At 48.6% G+C, this 26950-nt stretch overlaps 1 protein-coding gene across 1 annotated transcript in view; it reads right to left on the reverse strand.

Moving 5' to 3' along the window:
• LAMA5 (laminin subunit alpha 5) overlaps positions 1-26950 on the reverse strand; it is a gene marked incomplete at both ends in the record, with an annotated part of 77850 nt that overhangs the window by 36490 nt on the left and 14410 nt on the right. The window contains 7 exons of the mRNA XM_079543472.1: positions 269-359; positions 882-1000; positions 1849-1964; positions 6314-6411; positions 6564-6734; positions 7587-7705; positions 9719-9836. Coding sequence (XP_079399598.1) covers positions 269-359; positions 882-1000; positions 1849-1964; positions 6314-6411; positions 6564-6734; positions 7587-7705; positions 9719-9836 — 832 coding nt within the window. The remainder of the gene's footprint in view (positions 1-268; positions 360-881; positions 1001-1848; positions 1965-6313; positions 6412-6563; positions 6735-7586; positions 7706-9718; positions 9837-26950) is intronic.

Genomic DNA, 26950 nt, shown 5'->3' on the forward strand with positions numbered 1-26950 from the left:
CTACCACTGTCCCCGTCACACTGTGCAGTCCCAAGGAAAGCAGCACAACCTGACTTGCTGTTGCAGGCATCCCCACGTTCCCTGGAGAGGCAGTGGTGGCAGTGGAAGGCTCAGGGGAAGGATGTCACACCAGTCACAGCCACCAGACCAAGCTGGGCTCCCCAGCGGGACAGACATAACCCACTGCTGCCTGGAGATCACAGACATCCATCCCAGGGTCACCAAGCACAGGAGGGTGTCTATAAACTGCAGAGGAAATCACACTCACGATAGCAAATGTATGGAGAGTCGATCGGGTGGTCAGGGGAGCGGTAGTATCCTGGGATACATCTCTCACAGTTAACGCCAGTGGTGTGATGCTGAAAGACAGCGAGAGGGGCATGAGTTCCTCTGCCTGCAGGAATGGGTTCATGCTCATCTGTCAGATTTCCTAACAGGGTCCAGAGGGAGCGACTTGGGAGCACACAGAAGACCTAAATCTGATCAAAATTCCATACACTGATTTGAAAGCAAAGCGTTTCCTGTGTAATCTCTGAGTCCTTGCATAACTCCAGCTTGAGTTCCAGGCTCCTATCTGATCTCAAGCCCATTCTACTTGCTTCAGTCGGTAAAACATCCTGACAGCTTTGGGCTAGGAGAATGGGAGTGATGAGCTTTCTCCAGCAAGATGGTACAGCTAAAATGTTACTGCCCAGGTGTGCTCTTCTTATTACCAGAGTATACTCCTTTCACCTATGGCAAACAGACCAAATTTCCAGGGAGAGACCCTAATTATGATAACAGAGGGCGGGGGCACAGAGCTGCCAGTGAAGCTGAACTCCTGGTGTGACTACAGAAACAATCACAAGGATCTGCAGCAGCCTTTGCCAGCACTGTCCTACCTGACAGTCAATGCAAACACCTCCTCCTTCATACTTGTCCTCGCGACTTTTGCTGGCTTTGTGACGATCCACTTCTGGGTCGTAGTAGCAGTCGTAGGCATGGCCATTGCAATTGCAAGCTGAAAACACAGGTTTTAGCTAAGTCACCAGCCAGTGGGGGTCCTGGATCTCAAGATATTAACTCCTCCTGGTGGGTTTGATACCAGATGGGTTAGGTTTCAATGAGGAAGGTTGCCTCCACGTATCTGGGGGAATCACCCAAGCTTTGGAGCCCGAAAGAACACAAGAAACAACTCTGCCACAAGGCTGTGTTTAAAACTGAAAAAAACATAGCAGGCACAAAACCAGGACAAAAGTATGTGCAGGCATGTAGAGACGAGAAAGAGAAATTACCCAGCTTTGGGGCCTCCAGTAGTTTGGTTTAGAGGGCAACATTCTTGCTTCTTTTATCCCACCTGTGAGCTTCATCACAAAGTGGGGGTGCTGTCTGTACAGCCGGACCCAGCCCTGCCGTGCTGCCCTGCCTTTCTATGAGGTGGTGCAGTGCAGCTATGCTCCGTGCTCTGCACTCCCACAGCAGCACAAATTCCAGCGTCGGCATTTACCAAAGGCTTCTCCGGACAAATAAAGATGTCCTGTATGTAAACAGACCCAAGTGCAATTCATCTTGGAGACAGAATTGAGCAACAGGACTCGCCTGTGTGAACCCTCAGACACGCAGGAGGAACCGAAACGTGATTAGAATCATAGCCCTGTACAGATCTGAGGGCGAGCCTCGACTAAACAAAATTAACCACCGTGTAAGCTGTGCTGCAGCTGTGCCAATGAGCTGCACGTCACCCGGCGCTGCGCACCGCTCAGCACGCCGCTTGGGTGAAAGACTTCACTGCACTGCACGTCAAGTGTGGTCAGCCTGTGCTCTGTGAAACAGCTGGCAAGAAGGCGGCCGAACCCAAGCCTGACTTACGCTGGCATTCGTTGGCACTGTCGGCAGTGGCAGGCTTCCACGGGAACTGGTTGAAGCCAGGGCAGCAGCGGTCACAGGACCCGCCACAGGTGTTGTGCTGGCAGTCACACTGCAGCCTGCAGGGGAGAGGAACAAGGCACGGGGTTTGTTCTCCAAACATTCTGGAAATAAAGGCTTCTAAAACATCTTACCTAATTTTCTTTTTTTTTTCTTTTTCTTTTCACCTGAGCAAACACCACTTCTCTTCCAGTGTCACCACCTCCTCCCTTATTGCTTCACTTTTATGTAGTAGATGAGGAGTAGAACAAATCAGAGTGCCACTGCTGAATCTGCTCTATAGACAAACATGGGGCAGCTGGAGGAGTGGCAGGAAGAACCTGAGCTAAAGCAAACCAGCACATGAGGGAGCTGCGTGGTGCAGGGACAGAGAGATGTCCGCGCCACCATGCAGGGCTGGTGGGAAAGGGATAAACAACAGCCCTGAGCTGCAGAGGGACACAGGGCCATGTGCAACCTGTCTGCTCCTCCAAGCGTACTTGTGCTTGCAAGAGAGGAAGGCCCCCATAAAATGTGCATTGGGGCTTTTAGCACATTTGCTGTGAGCTGCACCTCCTGCTCTCTGGGCAGTGTGGGTAGGGCTGTGCAGGACAAACAGTGGCTCCCCTGGTGCCCGGTGAGAAACTGCAGCAGCACAGCGATGGATCCCATCCTGCTCGACCACAGCGGTGATTCATTAACATCAGTGACATCATCCAAAAAACTTCCACTTAGCAGAAGGCAATCCCCATCCAAGACAAATGCTTTCTGTTGTATTAGACTTATGGATAATACAGCATGTTCCAGCTTTTATCTGTGCAATTACTCATTTCCCCTCCGGGCTTGCCTGCCACTCCCATCTCTCCCTCCTCTAATTCAAAAGCAGCATTTAAAAATAAAAGTATTTTTTTTTTAAACATTAGACACAAACAGAGCAGTCATTCTGGGTGAAACGCAGAGGTGCAGACACACTTCTTGATGGCTGCAGTGACTTGTTTTCTACGTGTGTTTTTAAGAACTGAGACCTGCAAGTGTGCATACAGTGAACAGCTAGACAGAGGCACAGGACAAATGAATTCATTTTGATGAAATATGGAATGACAAGAAAATTTGGGAAACGTGGGCAGCACCCACACTCCAGCACATTTGCTTCAGCCTGAGAGGCTGAGGCAGGAGGTCCTGGCTCTGCTCCCAGCCCTGCAGGCAGACCTCCCCATGCAGATGCCATGAAACGTGCAGCTGCAGTCTCACGATGCCCCATCCTTACCCACATCCATACACTGCACTGCAGCCAGGAGAGCCCAGGCTGCAAATCAAGACCCTGGGGAGCTGGCTGGAGCCTATGTGGTATAAATGAGTTCCGAAGCATTCACTTTCTTCTTCCCTTGTTTTGCAAGGAGCCTCACTGGAAGACCAACCTTGGCCATGCCTCTGTAACAAAACCCTCGCACACCCCTCACTGGGCTGACCACAGCCCAACACCTCCAGTGAAACTTTTTCTTATGTTTTGTTGTTTTGCTTTTTTTTTTTTCCCCATGGCAGCAGCTGGAGATGACGAATAAGCCCACAGTACATACGTGTTAAAAAAGACGGCACTAATCTCCCCGGCTGGAAGACATGGCTACAGCCACACGCCCCAGCTCTTTAACATCTGAGATGTTTGAAAAGCATTGGTTCAGTTCCCAGAATGCACAAAGATGGCCCTCAGTGACTGTGCACACTTCAGATGCAGAAGGAACCATTTATTTAGTCTCTTCTGTTCAAAGTTAGCAATGACCTCTCAGAGAGCTCATCTATCACAGCAGCTTTACTGCACCTTGTGCTGAGTCCATGCTGCTAATGAATTATGGACAAATGTTCACGAGCTACAATATTTACATGTTTCATTGATGGAATATATACAAGGAAGAAGAGGGAGCGGCTGCATTCACATAGCACACGTATTTCCTGGCCATCCTGCCATAAATATAAAACCACAGTCTTCCCCTGGGATTGATGCTCAATAGCAGACAGTATAAACCGTTTTCTAGTAACTGTGTCACAGCTAAGAGTGGCACGAGTGCTGCAGGATCTGGACTTGGCCAGGACATCAGAATAGTGCAATGAGGAAAAAATGCTTCTGATTGTACCTGCCATCTGCAAAGGGACCCGCAGGCTACACAAAGGTGCCAGCACACCCGGTGCTTCCCTTTCAAAATGGGAAACTGCTCTTTCCAGTATTTTTGTAGCTTCAGGATCCATAGGGGGAAAGCACTCCCAAAGCAGCCGCATGCTAACACACAACTCCTGCCTGGGCTCCCTGCAACACGCCAAGTCCTTGCTGATGCTTATCTCACTGCTCACAGTTTGCCAGCAGAAAGGTCTGTGCCCAATCCTGCGGGTGTTCACCTTCAACCCAAGAGAACCTGACTTCCCTCTGCTAAACTCAGCCCATGTGAGCTCAGTGCAGAGATGTCTGTGAAAAGCACAAAGGACTTAAGAGGAGTCTTTGGCTGTCCCCACAGCGTTGGTACTTGCACATACACGCACACACACACACTGGGACCAGACGTGCTGCCAACACAAAACATCTGGAAGCACAGCCTCCGTAATTTGGCACTTCAGAGAAGCTGGATAAACATTATCATTTATGGCTAGGAAGTCAGCTCACGAACGTGCTCCATCATGTCCCAAAATCTTTGCCAAGATTTCTAACTCACCTCACCTCCACCAAAGTGCTCATCCTGCTTCTCTGGGCAACACAAAAACCAGGCATGTGCTGAAGGGTAAAGTTAAAATGAGGCAGAGACCTCCCAAACAGACTGAGACACAACTGGGGTTTTTAACAGTGCAGGGCCAACTCACATTCCTTGTCTTCCTCTGCATTTCCTTGTCCTTTTACTGTAATGACCGTGTCTCACGGGGCAGGACGCATGTGGGGGGACACGTGGCACCTCCTGCTCAGACAGGTTGCACTGAGTTCTGGAGGACTGACGCAGTCCTGACAGCTGAAGTCAGTAACACAAAGGGACGGTGTGTCCCGAGCCCCAGCTGCCTCTGCAATGCCTCATCATGCAGGGTTATGGCAGCTGTCACACATTTCCACTGACGGCTCTGTGCTTCTGGTCTTGCTAACAGGTCGCAGTAACATCATGAGAAGTTTTTCTGTTTAACCAGCATCTTTGTCCTGATGTCTCCCAAAAGGCCTTACAGATATTATACGCTGACTGTACAAAGCACCCGAGGAGATGCTTTCTCCTCTAGGCAAATGCAATCTGCTCTGGGTGAAATGCAACAGCTGCTTACAAACATGTGCTACAACTTTACAGCACAGTTTGGGGTCAAGAGTGAAGATGCCAAATGGATCCAAGTGGAGGAGATGCTGGGAGGCACAGAGAGTCATCAGCACAAGTGGCACTGAAAAGGCTCCCAACAAATTTCTCTTCCCTTCCTGGAAGGCATCAACATTAGGGCATTTCTAGGCTAAAAAAATCACTTTGCACCACAAAGTCCTTTTGCTGGTACATGAGCACACAGCGCAGCTGCCCACACCAAAGTCTAAAAGAAAAACAAGAACTGTGCACTCAAATATTTATGAAATTCCTTTGTCAAGGAGTTAAGCACACTCACACAGACTTGCTTCTCAATACATATTTGTTTTAACACTTAGTAGCTTTTAATCTTGGCTGGGATTCATCAGCAAACTTTATTTTAGAAGATCCAAAAGCTCTACGTGATCCTTATGAGAAAGTAATACAAGCTTCTCTCGTCCAGCTGAATCTACCCATCCCTTTCATAAAGGCAACATTCAGGATGCAAACAGATGGCTAAGAAACAACACTTTCATGGTCTGAAGTAGCTCTTCAGTATTTCAAATTGCTGAGGCGGATGGGGAGAATCCCATGAGCCAAAATATAAAACTGTTTTGCATGCTCTTGTTCTTTTGCAAAGAGTATTTGTTCAGTTACATACATAACCCATCTATGGTTTTTATGAGAAGAACTGGACAGCAGTCTCTGGTTTCCTGGGAGACCACTCATTTATGGAGCGTTGCCCCACTTCTTAAGAAGCCACACGGGGAGCAAGAAACTCCTCAGAACAAGTTCAGAAATCAGTCCTGAGCTTTGAAGAACATGGGTTCAACAACAGCACCGACTTTGTGTGCCCACCTTCCCATTGCAGCACTCTTTCCCTGTGGGGAAGGCACGAGTTGTGTACAGGGAAACCACACCAGGGAACTGATCTGTTTGAAAGATAGCCTGACAAAACAGGTTTCAGTTTTGCTATTTTGGCTGAACTAGTTTCTAGTTTGTTCCCAGGGCAGAGCCAAGAGCAACAGTACTGGCACAATTAGGAGCTCAGGATAGGACTCAACTCATACTGGTATGTTCCATTCTTAGCACAACAATTCAAATGCTTTTATACAGAGCTGGTATTTTGAAAAACATACCTGTAAGGGTCACTGGGGTCTTTAGCATCGCAGACATCTGCATGGCCATGGCAGACACAGCGCCCTCCAATGCTGATATCTTTGATGCTGTAGTAATACTGGTGAGCACAAGAGAAGTTGTCCATTAGTACCATTACAAGTAAGCTCCACGACTGCCCTACTCAAGATTCATCAGGACTTTATTCACTACAGTAATGCGTTAGCCCTCCAATACTTCTAGCTCATTATGAACTATTAAGGCCTGCCTTACCCTCCTGGTCACTGTAGGGTCCCTCAAAGCTTTGCCCATCAGGTGCCCAAGCAGAGTGTTTGTCTGCAGGAAGCGCAGTCTGATGTTGGTGGCCTTTGTGAAATTCCGTAGGAGAGGAGAGTAGGAGAAGTTCATGGCTCCTGGGCGCCCATTTACCAGAGAGACAACAATCTGAGAATGCGAGGAGAGGAGACAAATCAGCATCATCCTCTGACAGGAAGGAAAATCGTATCTCCCTCATCTGAGCCCAACCTTTACTCTCTTTCAAAACAACTGAATCAATTCCCTGCCAGCCTTATTCGTTTCAAAACTGAGCAGTTTAAGCAGCATCCAAAAGTCAAGAGGGAACCATACAATGAGAGCACCTTCAGTTACTGAAAAAATAACAAAACTAGAAGTCTGTTGCCCTCTTAAACATCAAAACAGTGGCCAAAAAGTCAGCCCAGAAGTCTGTTCCCTAAGCAAACTTCCAGCATGGAACATAGCACGGCTCTGACCCTCACGTCATTGCTCATACAGAGCCTGCTCCCCTCCCCCTGAAACACTGGGCATTTCTAAACTCTGTCCAATGCAAGCACCTGCCCTCATCTTTCTGTTCCTGCTTATTACCTGCTCTTACATAGGAGAATGGATTTTAACTGCAGCTCTCCCCGGTTTGAAAGTTTATATTATTGAGCCCTTTCTATTTCCTCCTCCTCTTTGCTGTTCTCCTCATAAACCTCCCACATGACTTACATTTCTTACATTAAGGAGAAATGCTTATGGGTCACTGACATTATCCGGAGCTCCTCTGGGTTAGCTGTGCTGAGGGCAATGCCCCACTTAAACCTAAGTATGAAAGGAAACAAGCAACAGGAGGCACAGCCACAGCCCACCCAAGCACGAATACAGGGAAGAATCGCCCACTGTCTTTCAAGAGACTCTTCTGAATGCCCGGTCTTCTAAACAGCTCTTTTTTTTAATTATTATTTCCAGCCACAGAAATCCTGGGAGCCCCAGAGGATGAAAAATGCAACGGCTCACCTCCCCATTTTCTAAGGGCACAATTCGGGAGTACTCTGTAGTGCAGATAGCATGGTCATCCTTGGTGATGCGATCCACGGTCTGCAGTCCAAACTTTTCAATGCAGTCCCTCTTTGAAGCTGTTTATCAACCAGAGATGAAAGCAGTAAGACAAAAGGAACAATTCAGAGCCTTGTATTGATTTCTCCATGCTGGCCAACAAGAGAGATGGGTATATATTCTTTATTAAGCATTTACTAGGTTAAGACTGCTTTGTATCAACTCTCATTGCTAACACACGTCCTAAGAAAGCAGGGAGGCACTCTAAAAGTAATAAGCATCTTCAGAAGAGTCTGGAACAAAGGCTCTTCTGCCTTGACTTCATCCCCAGCATTGCAGCTCCGCTCCATAAACGCTGCTTCGGCCACACAGGAGCTGAGCCATCCCCATAGGAAGGCAACGTGGGAATGTTTCAGTGCTGGTGTCTGGCCCCCAAGGCAGCGCTCCTTTGAGGAAACAGCAGACTGGGGAAGCCCATCCCAAGTGGAGGTGAGGTCAGAGCCTTCCCCCTCCATGAGGGCACTGCCCAGCACTGTGAGATGAAACGTGCTGATCCCACACAGCATGCTGAGCTAGGGCAGGGAGGGCTGTGCCAGAACGGGCACAGTTCTTGACCTGTCCCCGTTTGTAATGCTCCACAGGGAACCCTTCAAGCAGACAAACACTCCCATAAATCCCTTTCGATTTCTCCTTTGGTGGCCATGGAAGGCACAGTGCTTCCCTGACATGGAGAATTTACATTGCCACGGTCCCATCAGCTGCTCTGGCAGACATTTCTGATGACAGTCATTCCTTCCCTCCCCAGGCAGAGCTCAGCCCGAGCTCCCAGCTGGCAGGGGCACGATGGCCAGGGAGCTGAAGCCCCCCCCCCACGATCATGGCTTAAGGCAGCACAGAGCTGGTGGCACTTGGGCCACAGCTCACAGGCAGCTATTGGGAGCACTACATTCCTGTTACTGCTCATAACCATCCCAGTGTTTTTCTTAGACTACCTACAGAATTCTCCAAACCAAAAATAGACCCCTGCAAAGGACTTGCTGTGCTAGTGAACCTGGTAAGGATTGGACCAGTCACCTTCTTATTTCAAGAGGGATTTTCCACCAAGCTGTCACTGTATGTCTCTTCCCAAGGGAGGCTGGCTTAGGCAGGGCTCAATGCTGCAGGAGGGAAGAGCTCCAGATGCTGCAGTGGTGCCTCTACAAGCAAGAATGAGCATGCAGGACAAGAGCTCCCTGCTCTGCTCCAGATCATGCACTAACATAACTATAGCAAGCCCCAGGGGAGGAACAAAAGAAAATTCACAGTACAGAAGAAAAAAGCAAAGCAGGCAACTTGACAGCAGCCCCCACTAGCACACTGCAGAAGAGAAAACTTCCATAAGGCAGTGCAGTGCATAAAATGCCTGCAGCTCTTTCCTGCATGGGAAAACTCCAGCGAAGCTGAAGCACATGCTGACAGAGAAGTCAGAAATACAAGCCCTGAGGGGCAGCCTCTGAGCACTTCCAGTTCCTTCCATGCCAGGTTTTAAATGCTGGTTGTAGATCTTAACTTCTCCCAATTAGTTCTGCTGGTTTGGGGAGGGGAGCAGTAGCAGAATCTGGCTGTCTTATAGACCCCTGGGACAGAAGAGTCAGAGAACCAGCTGGTTCTGAAGGTTTTAATCAGAGAACTGGGAAGAAGGAATTTCACAGACTGGGTTTTGGCATCCTCTCTTCCCACCCTGCACAGCAGTAGGACAGCAGCTTTCCCCCTGCCTGGGCTGTCCCTCATCTCTGGTGAGGGGAAGAGGACTGCTTTGTGCCTCCAGATTTCATGTTACAGCAACCAACTGCCTGTGAGCTGCTGGTTTGTTTCTGGAGAAGCTGAAACACTCAATATGGTAAAGGGCAAAGAGAGAGGGGACAGCAAAGAGGAGAGACCAGTAATGCCCAACCAGTGATGATGCTGCCAGCTTTGGCATCCACAGGGATTTGGGTGGGCACTGATGACAGTGCTTTAATAAATACATGCAGACCTGGAGAGCAAAATAGTTCTCCTGCCCTGAGGAACACAATGACTTCCCCCAGCTGAGCTTCAGCTCAGGCCATACTCACAGGCAAAGTACTGCCAGGGCTCATAGGTGAGGCCAAAGTCAGTAGATCGTTCCAGCACCCAGAGGTCAGGACGAGGGGAATTTGCAAATTTGATCAGGACGTATGCCACGTGGAAGAGCTGAAAGACAGGAATATGGAGTTAGATGAAACGCCACTTTCAGGAAGCTTTGGGAAAACACCAAGGATTGCTGATAGGGGTCTGAGCCAAGGGAAGGAGCTGCTGCTCTGCAGAGCCTGCTGCTTGCAAGCAGCCTGTGGAGTAAAATCCTCCCTATCTAAATGGACTGAGATATGGGCAGGCTGCTGGAGAGAAGCAGATTGCAGAGCTCAGCTCCCACAGGTCTGAATGCAAACAAAGCACAGACTCTGTGGCTGCAGGCCCTGCTCAGAGGCTGGGCGGCTCCTCAGGCTTAGCCTCAGCTCTACAAACTCAATGCTCTGAGAGGGGAACCCATCCTGGCTTGACAAGGCAAAGGCCTGGCCCCCACTAAGCTTTGCACTGTGGTCACAAAAAGATGCTAAGTGCTGCAAAGCTGTTCTGGAGGCTTTCAGGCTGTTCTTGGGGTAACAACTGGCACTGAACTTTTAACACATGCCAGAAGCCCAGCATCATCCTCTGTGCACCATGCACATCACGCCACAGATTTGTTTATCTATAGGCTCTTGCAGCCCTGCTTCATGCACACAACCCACATTTTGAAGCTGACTATGAAAAAGGCCCAGCACAGCTCCTCTCTCCCAGGTGCCACAGCCACAGGAGAGCAGGAGACGCACTTGGCTTCAGCACAGCTCTAATCCCAGGCTGCACCCATCTGTCTGGATGCCGATGTGTGCACACACACCCTTGCCAAGAATAAAATAAATGTACTCTTTAAAGAGCTAAAATGTCAGCGCTAGAGAAAAACAAAAGCCCCAGCAGAATCTCCCTTCCCCGGCTGACACAGGCTCGCTCCAAGAATCTCCACTCCATCATCCTGTCACAAAGTGATATTTAAAGGCAAATAAAGTTCTCTTATCAGAGAAAATTCCTGACATCAAAACCAACCCAAAAGGGAGTTTAAGTGCCTGAAAAGCAGAGATTTACAGCTCAGTAGTCCCTCCTCAAACAAAGCTGGTAGTGTATGAGTGTGAACCCCCCTGAGATTAGCAGGTGCCCTAAGGGACACCTCTGCAAGGGACAGAAAAGGCCGGCTTTGTGCCCATCCCTTTGACCATGTGCAGGAGCCTCACACATCACCAAGACAGAGGGCCAGTACTAATAACAGCGAGCCTCCAAAATAGCCCTGACTGAACACAGGAGATTTTTAAGGGGAAAAAAAAAAGAGGTGAGGAGGCGGCATTTAAATCCACTGATTTCTTGCTACTTTCAGGGACTGTAAAGACTGCTGTGACCCAGAACGAAGAAATCAAAGTGGTTACCCAGCACAGCTCCTGGCTGCCAAAAGCCTGATGAGCCCAAGAAAGAGGAATGAGACATCTCTGTCAACTTGCTAAAAAATGAAGATAAACAGACCTAAACGTTGCCTTAAATTCCCCTCTGCTGCTTTCGTACTGTCAAGGTGTATGAGACGAAGCTTTTTCTGCCCACTCACCCTCCCATTGGAGCCGTTCTTTATTAGAGAAGCCCAAGAGGATTCGGCTCAGGCTGCTGCCTTCTCTGCTGGACCAGTTCTCACAGCTCCACATCTGCCTCTTGGCGCAGGAGCAGGGCTGAGCACCAACCAGCACAGTTACACCTTCCCTCCACTAAAATCCTCCTCCAGCTTTATTCGATGGGGAGTAAATCAATGCTCCTGCTCCTGCTGGATTCTGGCAGAGCCTTTCACTGGATGGACTTGGCTGCAGCTCCAGCGTGCCTGCAGGTGCTGTGGTCTCAGGCACTGGGAGAGCCAACGAACTGCTCACAGCTTGGTGTGAGAAGGGTAACACTAACAGGAACCTCTGGCTCCTGGGTGGCACAGCCACCAGATCTCAAGTCAGGTATCCTTATCCTGCTTCCACTCACAAAGCCAAACACTGCTCCTCCGTCCCACTCCCCAAACTGCTGTTAGTACTACAACGTTAGGCTGGTTTTCATTCCGCGGTTTGAGGACACAAAGAAGCCAGCCAAAGGTGCACACACGTTTCTTTCCAGCACTGAAGAGTTAGGAACATTCCTGACTAGAGCACAGAAAGCATTCGGGAGCCTGTGACCGCACTGAACCTCATCCTGGAATGGGACACACATCCTGGTATTCAGAGGGATTTCTAGTCAAATCTGGTAAGTCCCTTGCCTCCCCATCCCACGTCCTTATCTTGCAGAGGATGACAGCCTGGCGGAAAAAATAAAGGCAGATTGCCTGCTTCAAGTACATATGCTGAGAAAACTCACAAAGATGGAGCAGAGGCTCTAAAAATAGAGCTGGCAAAAAAGCCAGACTTTTCATTCCGTGTTTAGTTCCAGTACAGTTCTGCCCAACCAATAGTACAAGAAAAATGGTTGGTTTTCTTCCAAAGCCTTTATTTAGCTCCTATAATCGGTCAGATGAATAAAAACCTCCATGCTCCCAGACTCTTGGGCAATTTTTTTTTGCCTTCTCCATGGAGGAGGGATGTGGGACACCATGGCAAGCAGGTCCCTTGTTCTCAGCCACTCTCAAAGTACACCAGCTTAACTCCCTTCACTACATGTAGCCAGACTTCAGCCAGGAAATTCAAATGGGCACTTTAATTAGCAACCAACTTTCACTGAAAATAACACCATCTCCATGGTGTCAGTGGTTCTGGAGCATATTTCCTTACTAACAATCACCTGAAGCTGTTCCACTGCCAGGAGGGACGGAGGCAGCAGGGGAGGATGGAGGTGAGGGCTTTTCCTCCATTTCCATCCCACCCTGTCTCTTTGCATGTTTGGACATTGGACAGCTTTGCTGAGCACCAAAATGCCATGGAAATATGATGCTGATCCAAGGCAGCAAACTAGAAGCAGACACATCCCGAGTTTCTTTGGCAAGGTCTCACTAATTTCCCTCCAAGGTGCCACAACATCATGCAGCAACATTTAATAAGTAAAGCAAACCTTCCCATTGCTGTAGTCCTGGCTACATGCTGAGAAACAGCAAGAGAGACCCATTTTTGGTGCTGTGACAAGAAGGAAGGAGCAGGCTGTACTGGCTGCTGCATTTATACGGCAAATGGCTCTCTCTCTCTCCACAGGACAGATTTACTACCTCTGGCGTTGACTTATTAAAATAGCACCAAGTAAAAGCAAAACAATCCGTCTCTTCCTAACTGCTGCAAAGTATCCCTGCAGAGCACGTGTGTGGATAGCATTACTGCTGTGTCTCTGCCTGGGATTTCCTGGAAGTATCGGATGGAGCAGGCGAGCAGGTGTGCGCACTGCATGCCACCAAGTCCCTCTCTGCTGGGGCACACAGGGCCCCATGGAGCACTGGGCAGCAGCTCCAGACATCCCCAGAACACAAACTGAAGCAGAAAAAAGCCAAAACAATTCAGAGATGCATCACAGCAGCGTGACTACAGAAGTGAGGCGTTCTTGTGGGATTTTTTTTTAGGGTGCTTTCAGAAGCAATCAATGCTTCAGCTGCCTCCAAACCCCTCTGCTTCCATGCCTTCAGGAGCATGGGAACATCTGGCAAGGCCAGCACTGTGCCTTGCCCTTTCCTGCAGCAGCAGAAGCTATAGCTACTTAGCCATCAGTGCTCTCCATGCAAACAAGTACATGGAAGGTGAAGAAGCCCTGGAAAACCAAAGAGCTTCTAACTTACCTTTGAATTTCTCTAAGCCAGCTACCTGTCCCTTTGGGATCTTTTGCCTGTACTCACTTATTCTCACCGAAGCAGCAGATTTACACATTAACTGCCCGGCTGACCCACACCAAGCTCCAGCCGTCCCACAGCAGCATTACTTCTTCCTCACTCTGACTTCAGAACTCTTCATTAAACTACCTCCCATCCAGCTGCTGGTAGGTATGTGCCTACTTTCTGATCAGGCAAGAACAATTTCAACCCTTCCAGACAGCAAAAAGGTACTTCCCTTCCAAGCAGGCACAGCTTATTATCTCACTCATATTTAACAACATGCAGAAGCCCTGATACAAAGTTGTGGGTATTTGAACACTGCTAGGGAGAAGAAAGGGAAAGAGCTCTGCACCAACCCGTTTCCAAGTTTCTCACTTAAAACTTTCAAGTTTTATTGAGAGACCAAAGAAAACACTCTTCCCGGGAACTGCAGACCAGCAAACACCAGCCAACATGAAACTTGCTCGCTGTCACTGTTAACAGCAACCCTATGTTTTATGATGCTGTTTTCTAAACAGTGCCTGTTCCCTTTCTAAGTGGCTTGGCTTAGGTGAACAGCTGATAGAGCACTTTTCACAAAGGATTTTTTCTTCAGACGCCACTTCTGAGAAGGATTTGGCTTGTTGGCTAAGTTCACACACAGCACTGCTTTTTCTCTGCCACATCCTCCCATGCACTCTGTCCCTCCCTGGCCAGCACCATGCAGCCTCCTGCCAAAAGCCCTCTGGGGACCCAATTGACAGCACCAGGCATAAGCCAAGACAAAGCAGTGCCACGGTTTGGCAGCCTGCACCATGCTGAACTGAAGGTTGTATGGCTGAGTTTGGAAATAACTTCTGGCAGGAAAGGAGCCCGATGTGCAGTGCTTCAGCTGCATGATGCGAAGGATGGGGCTTGGAGGAGCTCGGGTAGGATGCAGGGATAATCCCAGCCAGGCACTAGAGCTGCAAATACCATGTGCAATGCTGTTACACCTGCAGTGTTTCAGGAATACTGATGCATCAGCTCACAAATGTCCCATCTGTGCTTGCCCAGAAACCACCTGAGCATCCCTTAGTGAAGCCAGATGTGCTGAGGGCGAGCGTGGGTAGCCAAAGGCATCACAGTGGAGCACAGTGCACTCAGGGCAGAGGGAGATGGCTGGAATTCCTCCAGATGAGCCTTCACTCACAGATAAGGGCTTTGCCCACACTTGGTTTTCACTGTGCATTAGGAGATAGCAGCACTCAGCTGAAATGGCCTTTACAATGTGGGGAAAAGTGTAAAGTCACTCCTTAGAGACAAGACAAATATTTGCCTTTTAGCCCAAACTTGAACTCACAAACACTGGGGAAGGGCTAAGTGAGCAGATGTCCTTGGGCATCTTGAACAAGAGAGCCGCCAGCCCATGGGGCGTGGAGAGGAGTGGGTGCCCCAAGCACAGGGGCTGAAACCCTCCCTGCTGCTTTAATCCCCTTGCAAACACCACTGCAAGCCCAGCACAGCAGCAAAGATGCTCTTAAACCTTCCTAATCATTCAGAGATAAGACAGTAGCTATATGCGGCATTTCAGGTTCTCAGGCTGCTTACCTTGAGGTGTTAACTGTCTTTGCTAAATGCTTCTAGGAAGCTTCTGGGAATGGGTTATTTTTTAGAATCAGGTGTTCTGGGAAAGTATCTGCATTGTAATTAGCTGCTGACAGGATCAGTGGCAATTTGCACTGAGGTCTTCCAGAGGGTTCTGTTCCTCCCAGTAAAGTATGGCATTACTTGAGAAGGAAATAATGACTGATTGGAAAAGAGGAAAACATTGGTTTCTGGGCACACCAGAATGAGCAGACATCACCCCAGCTGCAAGCAGCGTGTGCTCGTGCAGCACTGCCTGATGTGCAAGCAGCTCAGTGCAGAGAGGTGGGCAAGGAGCAGGTGCCCCAGGACTGCAGAGGAATGTAACTGGAAGTCACCCAAATGCAGACAGCTGAACCAAGCCAGCCACCTACACAGGGATGGCTTTGAGAAAAAACACCACATTGTTCCCAGGGCTGATTTTTTCAAAGGCTCTTTGTGCATCGCCTTAATTCTGCCCCCTTGGAATAACACAAGTTTGCTACTGATTTCAGCAAAAAGAAAACTATGCTAGAAAACTCATCAAAAAACACGTGGGAAAAAAAGCTCTTTTCCATGACTAGAAAACTCAGGTAGTTCTTGCTTGCTAGCACTAACTGGAGAGCTTGCATCCTGACTCTGGAGCTGCTAAGCAGCCGCATGAGTTGAGGGATGCGATATGATAGCAGTTACTTGAGAGCAGCACCTTCAGGGAGCTGTCAGCCCTCATGCAGAGAGAGCATTATTTTTTCCTTTGCTAACACTGCAGAGCTATTTTCTCTCTTTATGATGTTATTCTTTGAAGTTTTCTTTATGAATTTCAGCATGTTTCCAAAAGAGCATTGTGCACATAAAGTTACCTCCTCCATTCAGGGCATTTACTTTGCATAACACAAAGCATTAAATGAATGAAAACAACCCACTAGAAGATGAGATCTCCACAGGAAAGGGTTTTTTTAGAGCTATTACTTCAAAATGGTTATTAATAGAAGAGACTGCTGGTTGTCTGATGGCAACAGCAGGAAGACAAAACCAGTTTATAATCAAAGCAAAGAGAGACACTGCAGAACCCCACGGGCAGATGCAGTTTTGTTTGTGCCCCACGTATCTCAGCTTTTAATGCCAGATGGACTTCGGGAACAAAACCTTCTTTAATGTCCCACCTTGCTGCAGCAAATTCTGATGCTGAGCATATCCCTGATCTGGAAGGACACGGTGAGCAAAGGACTCAGTGCCTCCCAGCAACCCCAGCACAGCACTGCCCTGCAAATAAACCCAGCAAACCCACTTCATGTGTTTGCTCTGCAGTGCCCTCATCTCCACGGATGAGCTCCCAAACGTCACCTGTGCTCAGGGAACAATCTTGCACCAAGAACATCAACTGCTTAATGTAGGAAGGAAGACATGTAATTAAGGGGAGAATTGCACAGTATTTTGCCCCAACCTCTGCCTACATGTCTACAACACCCAATCCATCACTTTTTACATTAGATGAGCTTGTCAACGGCTTGTTCAAGATGAGATTATGACAGTAATCCTACAACAGCCTTCCTGAGCTATGGGACAGTTCAGCCATCCTCAACACAACTGACAGAAGCAGCCTTGGCATAAGCAGTCATGGGATGTATAGTGAGACAAAACAGGCATTTTTCTTGCATTTTTCAAAGGGCCGTGGGGGAGGGAGAAGGTCTAATTTTAACAAAAACCATGTCCCTCTTTTCTCCTCTAGTGACTGACTTCTCTGCACTGCTTGGAGCAGGGCCCAGCCCAGCCCCCATCTATTGCCATACTATCCTAGGAGCTGTACACACAGCATGCATGGACCTCTCAAAGCATCCAGTCCTAACACAGAGGAAAAAATGGGCTTCAAGACAAGAGCTGTTTTCCTTTAACAACCACGGCCCTGCCTCGTACCTCCTGTTTATCAACATACAGAATAATAGGATAGAAAGTACGATCTTGAGCACAAGGAAAAGAAAATCCCATTACAGACCTTGTTCATCCCTCTACCAGCTAAAGACATCATCCCCATGAAAAGGCTTCAAGTTTATCAGTCAGAGCTCAGCACTGCTCCCAGTCTCTCTCAATTTCCTCTGACTTTAATTTAACAGCTCTTGGTTAATTCAGTTAACTGTTCACCCAGCTGCATGCGTGCCAGGATGCTGAGAATAAACCGTCCACAGTCACGGATTGTTTTGCTTTTTAAAACATATAGAAGGAGACCATGACTTTGGCAGCAACCGTGCTAGAAGTCATTAAACATGGCACATTCCAGCTCCAGAAGCACAGGCACAGCTGTGAGGAAGCCCAGGTCCCCAGCCCAGCAGGGCAGAGCCCTGAGCCTCCATCCAGCAGGGCTGCATCCCCCTGGCTCCCTGTGCAACCTTGCTGGAGCTGTGGGACAGCACTGGGGTGCTTCTGCATGATTCTATTTCTGCTCTTGCAAACTGCAGTCAGTTCAGGCCATCCATGATATGGCCTCTACGATGCAAAGTGTGTCCTTGCAAGTAAATTCAAAGCAAAGCCTCAAAAGATCTGCAAGTGGAGCTGCCTCCCCCTGAGCCAAAGGCTCCCACACAACCAAGCAGGAATTTCAGCTTGCACTGGGCCAAAATTCCTCAATTTTCTCCAAACAGCAAACAGCTCCTTGCTCAGAAATCTAGTTTGACCTTTCATACTGCTTCAGTTCTTCTGCTCCGTAACCAAAAAGCAATGCTGTACACCACTGCCTTCTATTTTTGCACGATTCCTGTATGGAAATGGTACGGACCACTGAAGTGAAACAACACAGATGATGTCACACAGCTTTGAACACAAACTCATCTCTAACAACAATGCAAATTAACCTAGAAGCTGGTTCAGGTATGTCACAAGCCAAGCTGGTTGTGCAGGGCAATCTGAGTTTCCTTGAACTTCTGGTGTTGCTCACTGCATTATCTCTGCCTGCAGAATTTACTCCACAGCCTTTTATTCCCTTATCACCAGCTGCTTTCCTGCCCCAGCCTAAAGAACATTTCACATCACAGAGGAGCACAAATGAGTTAAATATACATATTTATATTTATACACACGGGCCCCAATCCAAACTCTTTGGCAATCTGGCTATTCAGCAGAACACTTGCAGAGATGGGATTTTGGATGCATGGAAAAGGAGCAGCAGCCTCCCCTGACCAACAGGGACAGGATAACTGCAGAATTCCTCCAATGCCTTCGGAGCCTCTTGGCAAAGTGTGAACTCACCATGAACCAGAACAAGGGATCTTCCACCTGTAGGCCCCCACTGACCTCACGCTAGGCAACACAGGAGGATTGGCAGGAGGAGAAGAGAAAGGTCAGTATCTCAGCTACATTGCACCAGGATGATAAAAAGCAATCTGCTCTTGGGTACGGTGAACTAATTAAGCAGCCTGTCTGCAGCCTGTGTTCCAACCCTTTTTGGGCAGCAACTGCAGTTGATTCATAGAGTTATATTTTTGAAAATACGTTGTAAAAATGTTTCCCTATGAGCTAAAGAGAACAACCTCCTCCCTCTGTCCAAGGAGACCATTTCCTGCAGAAGATCATTTATAAGGACAGCATCCATTCACGGCAGAGTGGTGGCCCTGAATGGGGCTGGAGAACTGTGCTGCCCCATTGAGCGCTGCAGTGGGAGAACAAGCCCACAGCTCCTCTCCTCTGCTGGCTTGAAAATAATAATAATAAAAAAAGAAATAAAACTGGCTAAGGTGCATAATAAAATAAGCCCCAAGCTCCCTGTGCCAGCTGTCCCCACATCAGCCCAGGCTCGTGAGTCACAGCCACAATCGGAGCCCAGGCTCCCGCACAGGAATTTTGCCCAAGCCTCCATCCGCCCAGGAAGAGCACAGTTATGACACCAGAGGCTCCATTCGAGACAAACGTAATCTCCTCAGATAAGGTTTGTCTGTGGTGAAAGGAAATTGGCTGCTTTGTTTCAGGCCGGACCTCCGCTGTCAGGACCTTTGTGCATGCACTCGCATCTCCTCCGCAGAGCCCTTGGAAAGGAGGCAGCTGTCCTCGTGGAAGCAAACTCATCCCTCAAAGCCTGATGTTAATGAAGAACAACCACCAATTAGCAATCCCCTCCTTGGGGGTTTCTGAAGCCTGTCTGAGAGCAAAGTGTTCAAGTCTCTAACAAAACAGCTTTGGGGTCACTGGGGCTATTCAAGCCCTGTGTTGTTTTCAGGGCTTCAAATGACGTAGAGAGATCTGCGAAGGCTTCACAGATTTAATCCAATTCCCACAGAGTTCAAGACTCAATTGCTCACCAACTCATTCTATCCTCAAGGGTTTTTTTCTTAACGTTTGGCTTATGCCCTCCTGCTTTTATTGCTACCTCAGCTTTTAAAAATATTCTTACTAAGTATTATTTTAAAGGGAAACATACACTACAGTCCTTGTGGACAAAATAGATATTTTAAAGTATTTCCCATATTGGGAATGAAGATCCTGGACATCTGAGAAGTCCTCTCACAGCCATTAGCTTTGGGCTATGCTAAGGAAAAATGGGAGACAAGAACAGAGATGTCTTAAAAGAGAGCCGGGAGAGACCCCAGCTCAGGGGCCAGCTTCCCACCCTATTGGGCTATTTCATCCTTTCCTGACTGAAAAATATTCCAGTGGCATTTTCCAGCTCTGCCCTTCTGTTTCAGTGACCTCATCTCCCAGTTGGGACTTATTCTGACTCACATTCCCTTGAATTTCAGTTAGCTCGGATCAAAACGTCAGTATTTTTTCCTCTTATGTCGAAGTATCATCCACAGCAACACATTGGTGTTCCCCTGTTCTGCTCTGAGGGCTCATTCACATCCCAATTACAACATCACTTTCAGCTGAGCCAACTTAAGCACTGATGACTTTTCTGCATCTGGTGCTCTCAGACACTGCTGTCACAGCCCCTGGCACCTTGACCATAGAGGGAAACAATGCACTGAACTCTGGGGACTCAACTACCTATAATTAGGAGAAAAACTTGTATGATATCATGGGACCTCCTATTAGCGGGAGTGCTCTGGCTGCACTGGCCTGGCCAACACCACTGGAAGCACACAAGCTGGAGCATCCACACTATGAGCAAAGCCAAAGCTGGCAGAGGAGGCAATAGTCCAACAAAGCTGGAATTTACCCCTCCTCCTCCTCATCCAAAATAGCCACGCTGCATGGAGCTCACTGCAGGGTCAGACAAGGAGAGCAGTGCCATGGGCTGGATGTGCCATGCAGGCAGCAACAAGAGGCATATCCCAAAAGCAGCAGTGCTCAGAGGTTAAGGCAAAGGAAATCCTATTGCCTATTAGTTCTGCCTTGGGTATTTATTTTTTTATTAATGCAGAGAACCAGACACTTGGTTATCAAACCTATAGCCAAACACAGGCAGCATGCAGCCCAAGGACAGCTGATGCACTGCGACAAGAGCTCAGCAACTCCCAGCCCCGTTTGTTGCTCTGTGTCTGCTCCCAACCCGCTGCTGAGCGGAAAACAAACGCTGCTAACTCACTTGTCTGCAGCACATTATGTTTTGAATTATTTACTGCCACCCCAATCGGAAGAAAAAAGCATTTCTCTCTTGGACATAACGAGGAACACATTTCCAGTACTTAACAGCTGGAAGCTGGAGAGGTAGCCAAAGAAAATCCCTATTACTTTTTTTTTTCCCTTTAAAGTAAGCATCTGGAAAACTTGTTTGCTGGGGAAGAGAAACGCTCACAGATTGACCCAGGGAAAGTGTCAGTTAAACCCGGGCACAATTCAGAGGCAGGAGCTGATAAGATGGCATCATCAGCACGATACCAACCGCGTGTTTTCGGACTGCCCCCAGCAGCTCAGCTCCAGTAGGGCGAAAAGAGGCTGCTTGCATTCAATGAAATCCAGCAACTCCCCCAGGCAGACATTTTCAGCACTATTTCTGTCAGCCACTAAAGTATCAGAGAACTCTAATTCCTACCCCATATCTCACCAGCTGCCCAAACATCTCAACCAAATCCCAAACACGTTGTCTCCCTATTGCTTTTTACTCCTTAAATGCACCCCGAGGCCTGGAGCTGATCATTTCCAAACCACAGCGCATTGAAGCTGCTGCCAGGCCGCCCAAACGGGGCTCTGCTGGAGGCAGCTCTGCCCGGAGGCTGCAGCAGGTCCTGCTCCTTGTGCTCCCAGAGCAGCTCTGCTCCCAGATGCAATGCCTGCTTTTCCCAGAAGCGCGAGCAGCTGACCAGGGCAGAACTGTTCTGCTTCTGCTGGGCTGCCTGGGAAAATGTTCCTCTCCTAAATTTCATGACAGGTTCGAATTCTTTCAGAGGGAGGACTAACGCGGGGTTGTTTTTCTTTAAATATGTGCTGTGTTATTTTAACTAATAACAGGAAATCGGTGGCTCGCTATGTGGTGGGATTGCAGCAGTCCCTCTGGGCCAGGCTGCTGACTGTCCCCAACACAGCCCTATGCTGTGCTTTCAGCAGCCCCCAGGCACTTCTCTGAGGGCCCAACTCTAAAGGAAAGAGGGAGGGCACAGTCAGGGCAAAGCCTTCCCCTGTGCCACATCCTATAACTCCCCATCTCCTGCAGCTGTGAGGAAACTCGAGTTTAAAGCCTTTGTTCAGGCCTCCTATCTACCCAAGACCCCAAAGGCGCTTCCAAAATGAACTGTGCCATCTCCCCTGCCTTGGGGATGGGTGAAAAGCCTCCCTTCCCTTACTGCATCACTGCCTGCAACTTACCAGCCACTTGGAGAAAAGCAAATGGAAGGGTTTGTTTTTTGTTTTTTTTTTTTGGAAGCAGAATTCACTCATGCTGTTTTCCAGCATTCAGTTATCAATCTCAGCAGGCAACCAGGCTGTGCCAGAACAAACAGGACATCAAATAAACAATGCATTAAGATGAAGCACGTTGTGGACGCGTGCAGTCACTCCACTCCTACAGCTCAGCCACCTGCAGACACCACCTTGCTCCATGCAGAGCTTTGCTTTCCTCCACCCCACCCCAGGGCTGCCCTGCAGGTCCTTTCACTGCAGACAGCACCTCCAGCTGCTGACAAGTCCAGTACAAATGCAACAGCTTTGCTTAGCTGATGCTTTCAATGCATCTCCAGCTATCCTGCTCAGAAATGTATCAGCATAGAAAGAGGCCAACTAGAAGGAACATTACTCTTGTTAGTGCTTCTGCTCAGACAGTACTCAGCACCAGAGGAAGAGGCACAGCCCAACCTCCCCCAGCCCCAACACTCAGAACAGCAGTGTGCTTGGGGACCTGCTTATGACCCAGATTCAGATCCTGGCAGTTCCTATTCACTGTGCCATGCCGGCCGTGTGCCCAGCACTGCACCTGTTCCCCTCTCCCTTTCAGCAACCTGACCCCAGGGCAGCTATGCTGTGAATGTGCCCACGTCCTGTCCCAGCCCCAGGGACGCCGAGCCACATGGGATGGGAACGCTGAGCCACACCAGGTTTCACTGCTGACGTGAGATGCAGACGTTAGGATGTAGGTAAAATAAACCCCAAAGCTGGTATCACAAGCAGCATCCCAGCAGCAATCTCACATTTCTTCCTTCCTGGTGGTGTTGTAAGTGGAAGGAGATCTGTCCCGCCAGAATAGAAACCCAAGCCTCTAACCCCACTCTGCCTGGAGAATAGCATCACTGGGGAGGAGATTTACCATACTCTCAACACAAGAAAAATGGCAATTCAAGCAACATTTGTGGGCCCAGCATAAATGCAGGTTATACAATCAGTGTGCCTCCAATAGCCAGACACATAGCCTCCCTGCCCAGATCTGCTGTCAGGATGGGAATGGGCAGCACCCAGATGCAGGTGGGGATGGGAATACACAGCACTGCTACAGAAAGCAACCGCATCCACACCGCTCCTCTGAGCCACACAGCTGGAGCAAAGGAGCCAGGCTGTTATTTTGGAAGCAGCAGTAGCACTGTTGTAACATGTCATGCTTCTATGAGATTAACAAGAAGCTTTTAATGACCTGGTGTGAATATCCCAAAACATTTCTACAGCAGCTGCAGACAGCAGCCATTTAACTTCCATTCTCTGCTGAATGCTTGCAGATCTCCTAAAAGCAGGGAATATAATTTAGCATTCACTGCATGTAACAGCAATATAAGCACTGTGGGGACAATAAGTGGCTATGGGGACGAGCGGCAGCACGCAGCAGGATGCATGCTGCCCCAAGAGGGTTTGGCTCACAGGCATTACATCGCTGTATTGACAGGCCAAGGGGCTGCGCTGCAAAGTTCTGCTCCCAGGGGGAGATTTATAAATATTTTCCAGGATAAACACTTGTAAACAACATCTTTCAACTTATCCCAGACACGAGTCCTGATCTCCTGCTTTCAAGGAGTCATCATCTTCAAAGGAGGGAGGCAAACCATCCATGCAAGCAGGGTAGCTACAAGCTATCTGTGCTGTTTGGCACCCATCTCCAAAGCCACGCAGTGGGCAGCGGTACCCAATGATGTGGCTGCCAGGTGCAGTCCCTGCATTGCTCCCAGCACTGCTCCCAGGGAGCACTGCCTGGCAGCCTCTAGAAATCAGATCTGCCCATGGAAATGCGAACGCTGCGAGCCTCTGCTGCTGAGGGATGGGGTGACATTCTGCTAAGATCAGAGCAAAGCAGGCTGGCATCTGACTCCGAGCCTGACAGTTCATGAAATCAATATACAGGCCGTGGTAGAGATTTCACCTCCTCTGCTCTTTGAAGAGCTCGCTCCCTTCCCCCTCGGCTGCCCATGAAAGCAGACACTGGGTGGTCTCTTCCAAGGCTGTAAATTGGCTTGTTGAAAGGCTCAGCAAAAGAAAGGTCAGATGCCTTATAAACTGTGCAAAACCAACACTGCTAGACAACTATCTGCATGTTATTTAAAGGACATCCACATCCATGCTGCTGCCTGCATCACAGCAGGTGTCATATTGCATCCAAACACAGGTTGTTGCACAGTGTACAACAGTGTGCAAAGATGCACCATGCCCCAAACCTTCCATTCTGGATGTAAAATAAGGCAAAGGTGTAGTGAGCTGTGGAGCTGCAGCCTGTCACTGTGGATGGTGACGATTCTCTACAGCAAATATGCACTCTTAGGAAGCAAAGCTCAGCCTCTGTGCTCCCTCACTCCAGCAGTCAGGAAATATAGCAAGGAGCAGCAGTAAAATCCTTTGTTTTTCCCACCCCTGCAGGTTCAACCACCGCAGGGCAACACCATATGCACATCCATAGGCACAGAGATCCAGAACAAGGGGCTGCCAGGTAACCACACACTGCAAAGCTTCTGCTGAATGCCTACAGTAGGAAAGGGAAAGAAAACAAAAGCAACAACCACAACACTTCTAATCAGAAACCATGACTTCATGAGAGCAGGTGCACCCACCTTACAGACAGTGCTTGGAGTCGCCAACTGAATGGCCAGCAGAGCTCCATCCCATCAAAAGACCACAAGTGCAGATGCTTACCAGGTCCCAGTCTGCCTGTGAATACCAAAGTGCTGTTCCCAAACTTCACAGCATCCTTATTCTGATGATTGGCCAGAAGGACATGATAGCAGGAGTAAAGCCATACTGTCACTTGACAGCAGCCTTCAAGCCAATTTTCAGCTCAACTCACATCAGCCTTCTGCTGCAGGGACCTGCTCCAAACCCTACTTCCTCAAATCCTAAAACCAAGAATTGCCTTGCAGAACTTCAGCTGCCCAGCAGGCCAGAAAAACCCACAAACCCTATGGGTGCTCTACCACACTCAGCCTTGCCTTTCTTGGTAAGTCATGTAGCATCACTGCAGTGCAAACACATTTACAGCTTGCTCAGCCCCTCCTGCTTCCCTGCTCCCACTGCCCAGCCCTGGAAAGGAACAGAGATAAGGGAGTGCTAGAGAAACCACAAGGGCTTAAGAAAGCTATGATTTAGCAGAGATAAAAGGCCTGGGTGTGTAAGCACAAAGTGCTGAAAGAACCGACCACCAGCAAATGAAGGCTGCGCATGGGCACGTGAGCAGCACGTTTCCAGGGTGGGAACATCACACAACTAATCCTTCATCTGGCAGGTTAAAAACAAACCTTTAAGCAATGGCATTGCTATTCTCATGGCACCCCAGACTAATGGCACACATCCAGCCAGCACATTCCATAGAGAGGTGCTGTGCAGATGCTTGTGATGTCCAAGCAGCCCTGTCTGTGCCATACTTCAAAGGGCTGGACAGAGACTGCTGTAAATGGGCCCATCATAACGGGGGTCACGGAGCCCAAACCAACTCCAGCCTCCTACCCAGTATACCCAAACCAAGCACACCAGCTGCCAGCCCCAGTGACAACATAAAGCAGGGACAACACTTTGGTGCAGCCCTTACCCCAAGTACACAATTCCCCAGGTTTCTCAATGAGACACTCATTTTTCACACTGTTAAAGGAAAAGCAAACAGTTTAAATGTTTCAGTCCCTGTGTTAGGCTCTCCAGCACATTTGCTGCCTATCTTATCAGCACAGCTTTAGCAGCCTTTCTAAGTTGTTTCAAGACTTTGGCCTTCAGAAACCTGGAAGGGGGAAGGGTGGAAAAAAACCCTCTATTACACTTACCAAAGCACAGCGCATTTTCAAGAGGACATTCCCAGCATCCAGAGCAAACGTGTTCCTGACTGTATCTTCTACATGCTGGTTAAGTTACAGTAAGTAACAGCAATGCAGATTCATTGCTCAAGACAGTGTCAGTGTTCTTATGAGCACAACCAAAATGGAGAAGCCAGACAAAAGAATACTTGTCTCTGGGATCTGCTCATGATTCTAGCCTGCCCCAATAGCCAGGCACCTGTTTCACTATGTGAGAGCTCTCATCCTCCCTGTGCAGCCCACTGCTGTACACTCAGAGCCATGGACATTAGCACTTGGACCACACCAAGGAGCCAAAACTCAGCCCCTGCAGTTTGCTGCTTTTCTTGGCATCACCACTGCAGGTCTGAATTTGTTACAAAAGAGGCTTTCTGCACTCACAGCAGGGCTTGGATGCCACCCAGCTGTAGTGTGGCAAATGGTTCAGGAGTAACCATCTTCCTACCCACACAGCTGAAAACTGGACTGCCACAAGCTCAGCAATAAATAAGAAAAAAAAAAAGCCTGATTTAACCTTGGCAAGGCACAACTTGTGTAGTTATGACACAGCAATTTCACATCAAAGAGGATTTCAGACCCAGCCTGTCTGCAGCCCACCCAAGCCTTCTCTTTCCTTGCATTTATGGGATCAAAAAAAAAAAAAGAAAAATTCCAGTGTCACACTTTATGCTTCCAGAGCTGCAGGAAATCCACTCCAAGTCGCATGCCAGCTCCAGCTCTGCACGTTTCCTTGGGCTGTCCTTTCAGCAACTGGGAGAACAAAGCAGCCTTGGCAACTGGCCACGCTACAAGCAAATATTTCCCCCACTCTCTTGAATGAAGTGGATATCCTGTCACAAACCTGAGCACTTGGGAAGGGTAAGGAGGGGAAGGAAAGGGAAAATGATGGATAAGCTAAAAATTGGCACCAAGTGAGAGGTCTCAGCATGCCACTAAAGACACTGATTCTGTTTTAAACAGCCAAATGCTGAAGGCTCACACAAACTTCAGAAGAGTTCCAACTTGCTGGCAGCTAAGAGTGATATACCTAAATCTTTCCTCTGCTAGATTTGGAGGAGAATACGGATGCTCCAGCTCTGACATTGGACTTCTGCCTCTTTACGATCCCAGCCCTGTGAGGACACAAAAGCAATTTCCTTTCTGCCCATTTTCAGGGCCAGGCAGTGACTTTGGAAGGTCCTTTTCAGTGCCACCGGCACAGCAGCTCTAGGTCCTGCAAAGGTAGAAAACCTGGCTCC

The sequence above is a fragment of the Tetrao urogallus genome (genome assembly GCF_951394365.1).
Source record: "Tetrao urogallus genome assembly, chromosome: 16".
NCBI classification, from domain to species: Eukaryota; Metazoa; Chordata; class Aves; order Galliformes; family Phasianidae; genus Tetrao; species Tetrao urogallus.